The 5,549-nt window shown below is 41.3% G+C and overlaps 1 protein-coding gene and 1 long non-coding RNA gene across 2 annotated transcripts; one reads left to right on the forward strand and one right to left on the reverse strand.

Moving 5' to 3' along the window:
* The first annotated feature begins 73 nt into the window (after positions 1–73).
* LOC146720873 (uncharacterized) lies at positions 74–593 on the forward strand. The gene is made up of 2 exons (XR_014925885.1): positions 74–127; positions 232–593. It is a non-coding gene; the product is annotated as an uncharacterized LOC146720873 (long non-coding RNA).
* A 366-nt stretch (positions 594–959) lies between these two features.
* Positions 960–2,605, reverse strand: LOC146720874 (uncharacterized). The gene has a single exon (XM_085487676.1). The coding sequence runs from the start codon at positions 2,586–2,588 to the stop codon at positions 960–962; it is 1,629 nt and encodes a 542-aa protein (XP_085343802.1). The 5' UTR covers positions 2,589–2,605.
* Positions 2,606–5,549: the final 2,944 nt, after the last annotated feature.

Below are 5,549 nucleotides of genomic sequence, written 5' to 3' on the forward strand. Positions count from 1 at the left end.
AGTTTTAGAGTGGATTGCCGCACATCCACACAAGAAACCCAAACCGTTAGAGTTAAAAAAACACCTCTCACACGTTTATAGTGATGGAAGTAGCTGCGATAAGACTGAAGCTTTTATGCAAACTGAAGTATGCATTATTATAAATTTAAAAATTATTTTATAAGTTAAACTAAAAATGACATCTAAATATCATATTGTGTTGAATAATTTTACATGATTTCTTCATTTTAGGTAAAATTGAAATGTGTTGAGAACCATACTGCAAGCGCATCTAGTGTATCATTATTTTTTTTGTTACCCAAAACATGTGAATATGATCTAGGAGTTGAATCACCATTGATCTGTGATATCTTATAATATGCCGATAAAAATGGATTTTTAAGTGAAAATTTTCAAGCAAATTTCGATAAATTGAAATCTACAGCCTTGCATTCAGAACAAGATAATTTAGATGAGCGAATAGCTAACGGAGACGATTAGAGCAATCAATTTGTTTTCTCGATGTCGATTAAATTATCAAAACGTTTGTTATAAATATAAAAATGTATTGTTTATTGAGTAATAAATAATTGTATTAGATAAAAGAAACTTTATTTCGGCTTGTTTTCTCTATTACATATTTATAGTAGTAGTAGTAGTAGTAGTAGTAGTAGTAAATTTTATTGGTCCCCTTGGGGTTTCAATTCCCTTACAATTTAACAATACAGCAGCCGCATATACAAAGGTGCTAATTCAAATAAAAACAAAAAAAAACAAAAAATATAAAACGCATGCTACCATGACCTCTTCGCTATTAACCTCTTAACCTATCTTATTGCTAACTTAACCTATCTGTCCTAAGGGGTTGGACTTCCGCTTTGGGTCGCCCGTTGTCCAGGCCATCTCCCCTTGGCTTCTGCCCAACCCCATGTACACACACACACGCTTCTTGGACTACCGTTTCCTCTTGCTTTCTTTTCTTAAACATTCTTCCCCTTTGCCCCCCTCACGTCATTCTCTCCTCCATCATCCTCTTTCCCTCCTATTCTCTCCACACTTCTCTCTCCTCTCCCCTTTCTTATCTCCCTTTCTCTCTCTATCTCTCTCATCCATCCTTCCTCTTCTCCCTTTTCTCCTAGTATCTCCCTCACTACTTCCTGCCAACTCTCTTTCCTCTCCCCCCTCACTTCGCACCTCTCCCATACATGCTCCCACGATTCTACCTCCTCTCCACATATCCTGCATTTCCTCTTTTCTGCTTCCTCCCAATACCTGCTTTCTAAAATCTCACTTCCTAATCTGAATCTTGCTATCCTCCTCCATCTACTCTCTCCCCAATCCTTTCTTAAGTATTCTGGCACTCCTTCTCCTCTAACCTCCTTGTACCATCTGTTAAATTCCGATCCCTTTATTCTCTCCTCCCTCTCCCTCCTCTGCTCCTCCAGATCCCTCCTTATTAACTCCCCAAACCATCCCTCCTCCATACCTCTTTTCTCCTCCACCTCCTCTATCCTCCTACCTCTTTTCCTGAAATATTCTTCCCTTTCCCTTTCCCACTCCGATCCCACTCTTCCTATTTTCGCCCTTTCTCTCATTTCCTCCCAGCATTTCCTCGCTAGCTCGCTTCCTCTTCCTTCCTCCATTCTCTTCTCGAAATTCCATGCCCTTTTTCCGGCTCTTATCCTCAGCTTCTCTCTTCTCAGTTCCTCCCTCACCATATAACCTGGCGTTCCCCTCTCTACTCCTAATATCCATCTCAGGTATCTTTCTTCCATCCTTTCCATTCCCTCTCTCTCCTTCCACCCCCATATTTCCACCCCGTAGCTCATCACTGTCCACACCAATTTGTCGAAAAGCCATAATCTTCTCCCCCAATCTTTTCCAAACTTTCTCTTTCCTATTCCCCATACTTGCCCCATAATAGCCGCCGCTCTCCTCATCCTATCTTTCACTTGTCCTTCTTGTCCTCCATTCCTCTGTAGTCTATATCCCAGATACGTAAACTCCTTTACTTCCTCCATTTTCTCTCCTTTCCATCTCCACTCCCTCTTCTTCCATCTTCCTCCCTTTCTCCTAAACCTCATTATCTTCGTCTTCTTTGCGTTCAGCTCCAATCTCTTGTTGTCTAGATATTCTTCTAACCTTTCTACCATACTTCTCAGTTCCTCTTCCTCCTCTACCAACAACACCATATCATCCGCGTATGCCAATGTATAAATCCTTTTTTCTCCTATTCTTACTCCTCCTCTTTTCACCTTCCCCATTTTTTCCTCTAAGTCCGCTATTAGGATGTTGAATAGTATTGGACTCAATGGGCACCCCTGTCTTACTCCTTTCTCAATCCAAAAACTCTCTCCAACTTCTTCCCCTATCTTTATCCTGCATGTTGTCTCTCTCATCACCATCTCTACCCTTCTCCTCAATCCTTTCCTTACTCCTCTCTCCTCCATTGCCTCCATTAATTTCTCCCTGTCTACCGAGTCAAATGCTGCTCTCAGATCTATAAACAATGCCGTTAGCCTTCCCTCTTTTTTTTCCAGTTGTCTATTGATTAGATAATTCATCACGTATATGTTGTCTATTGTTCCCATTCCTCTCCTAAACCCCATCTGATTTTCTGGCACTATCCCTTTCTCCTCCACATCCTTCCTCAATCTTTCTGTCAGTATCATCGTGTAAACCTTATACATTGATGGCATCATGGTTACTCCCCTGTAGTCTTCCACCTCCTTTCCATCCCCTTTTTTCTTTATCGGTGTAATCACTCCCTCTATCCATCTCTTCGGCCATCCTTCTCCTCTCCATATTCTATTACAAAAATCCAGCATCCAATCCTCCACGTTCCCTCCTCCATACTTCCATACCTCATTCGGAATCTCATCTATCCCTGTCGCTTTTCCTGCTTTCAGCTTCTTTATTGCCTCTCTCATTTCCTCTCTACTTATTTCCTCCTCCTCCTCCTCCCCCTCCTCCTCCTCCTCCTCTCTTCTTTCCTTTCTTACCTTTCTCTCCTCTGTTCCTCCTAACAACTTCATAAAATATTCTCTCCACTTTCTCATCTCAATTTCTTCGTTTATTCCTTTCCATCTTCTTCTCTCTCTGTTTATTATCTCCCATACCTCCGATTCTCTTTTCACCTCTGCTGCCTTCTTTTCCCATTTCTCATTTTCTTCCTTTTTCTTCCTCTCACACAATCTCTTGTAATCCCCTCTTCTCTTCCTATATTCCTCCCCCTCACCTCCTTCCCTCCACCATCTCCTCAGCTCCCTCCTTACCTTTCTTTTCTCCTCTCTGCACTCCCCATCCCACCATCCTCTTTTCTCCTTTTTTCCTTTCCTCCAGTCCTCCTCTGTTGCTCTTAATACTTCCTTCATCCTCTCCTCTATTCTTTCCCATTCTCCATCTATCTCTTCCTCTCCTCCTCCTATTTCTCCTATCTCCTCCACTTTTCCCTCAAAAATCCTCCGGCCCTCCTCATTCCATACTCCTCTCCTCCCTCCTCTCGACTTTCTTCTCTCTCTTCTCTGCCATCCTTCCATCTCCACTTCTATTGGGTGATGATCTGAGTCCACCTTGTCTCTTATTCTTAACCTTCTCACCTTCTCTCCGCTATCCTCATTCCCAATTACGTAATCTATAACCGTGTTCCCTCTTCCTCCTGTAAAAGTCCATTCTCCCTCCTCATCTCCCTTTGTGTTACCGTTCATTATGCTCCAACCTCTTTCTCCCATGAATTCCAGTAGTTTTCTTCCCTCTGCATTGATTAATTTGTCTTTCGACTTTCTTTTCTTTTCCTCTTTCCTCTCCTCTTCCGCATTCTCCTTATCTCTGATTCTACCCCCCTCTTGTCCTGTCCTCGCATTAAAATCTCCTCCTATTATCGTGTAAACCTCCTCCTCTTTCTCCTCCGTCCACTTCTCCATCTCCCTGCACGCCTTCTCTATTCCTTCTCCTACGTATACTCCTATCACCCTCCATTTTTCCTTCCCTATCTTTACTCTTCCTACCACAAAGCTCTCCTTACTCAGCTCCATCATTCCTCCCTTCTCTGCAATCTCCTTTTTTATCCCCATAATCTTGCCTCCTTTCGCTCTTCCTCTCTTCTTCTTTCTACTTGCTCCTTGCACTCCCCATACGTATCCTTTCGGTAGGTACCTTCTCATCTTCTTCCATCCTTCCTCTTCCATCCATGTTTCTGATAACACTATTACATCCCATTCCTTTAATCCTTTCCAAAAATCTATGTCCTTATTCCCTACTCCCGCTACGTTCCAGAAAACTACCTTCCATCCTTTTCCTCTCTTCTCCTTTTCCCTCTCTCTCTCTATCTCTACTTTAGCCCATCTTCCTTTCTCCTCTCCTCTTCCCCCATTATCATATTCTTTACATTTCCCTTCTCATCTCTCAGCACTTCCTTCTCCTCATCCCATCTCCACCATTTTTCTCCTATTTTTAACTTGCCATTACTTACCCACTATTACATATTTATATAAATTATATTTCCGCGGCCACGTCCGCGACCACGTCCGCGACCACGTCCGCGACCACGTTGGCGACCAGCTCGCGACCATCGAGCGGGTCTATCTTTTACTGAAAAAGAAATAATATTTAAAAATAAAAACATATATTTACATGTTATTTTTAATTTTTTAAATAATATACTTACGTTGTGTATGATCTTTTATGTCATCTTTAACCACCACTGCAGGCTGTGGTGGTTGCGATGGTTGAGCACTCGGAACATGAACAGGAGGCCCTTTTGAAGTCGAAGGTTTAGGAGTAGCTGCAGCAAGAGCCTGCTTTGCTGCAGCTAACTGTTTTTTCAATTCTTCAACCTCGATTCTGGTAATCTCCAAGTCTAGAGATGTACCGAATTCGTCCCCACTGGAACCAGCGTCCTAAAAACACATAATAAAAATAAAATTTCAATGTCTCTCTCTCTCTCTCTCTCTCTCTCTCTCTCTCGTGTGTGCGTTAAAATATAAATAAAATATAAAGTTATTTACCTCTTGCATCCTTGATTTTTCTTTAGTTGTTTTTTTTTCTTTATTCATTGTCTTCTTTTAGAGATCGTATCGTGTTAGATGTGCCAGATAACAGCGTGAACTTCGATAACATAAGAATGTTGATTGCAATGTATACTTACCTAGGTTCCGTCAGCGTTTACTTCGTGAGCGACTGTCATTGCATATTTTGACAGTTGTATGTATCGAAGGGTTAGTGCAGTGATATTTAATAGTTATAAAATCTGTGAAAAATCGTTTATTAATTTCGTGATTGATTGATTTTGACTGTAGTTATTTAATTTTGTGATTTAGTTGTTTTGACTACAGTTACGTTCAATTTGGTGTTTCTAATAGTTATTCAATTTTGTGATTGAGTGGTTTTTACTGCAGTTTCTCAGAAGGGGATATAAAAATTTATATCAAGGTATGTTTGAGAAATATAAATTCTCTCTCTCTCTCTCTCTCTCTCTCTCTCTCTCTCCCCCCTCTCTCTCTCTCTCTCTTTCTCTCCGTCTCTCTCTCTCTCTCTCTCTCTCTCTCTCTCTCTCTCTTTTTTTTTTTTAC

Source organism: Nylanderia fulva, unplaced genomic scaffold, assembly GCF_048542155.1.
Source record: "Nylanderia fulva isolate GAGA-0341 unplaced genomic scaffold, ASM4854215v1 Scaffold595, whole genome shotgun sequence".
NCBI lineage: Eukaryota > Metazoa > Arthropoda > Insecta > Hymenoptera > Formicidae > Nylanderia > Nylanderia fulva.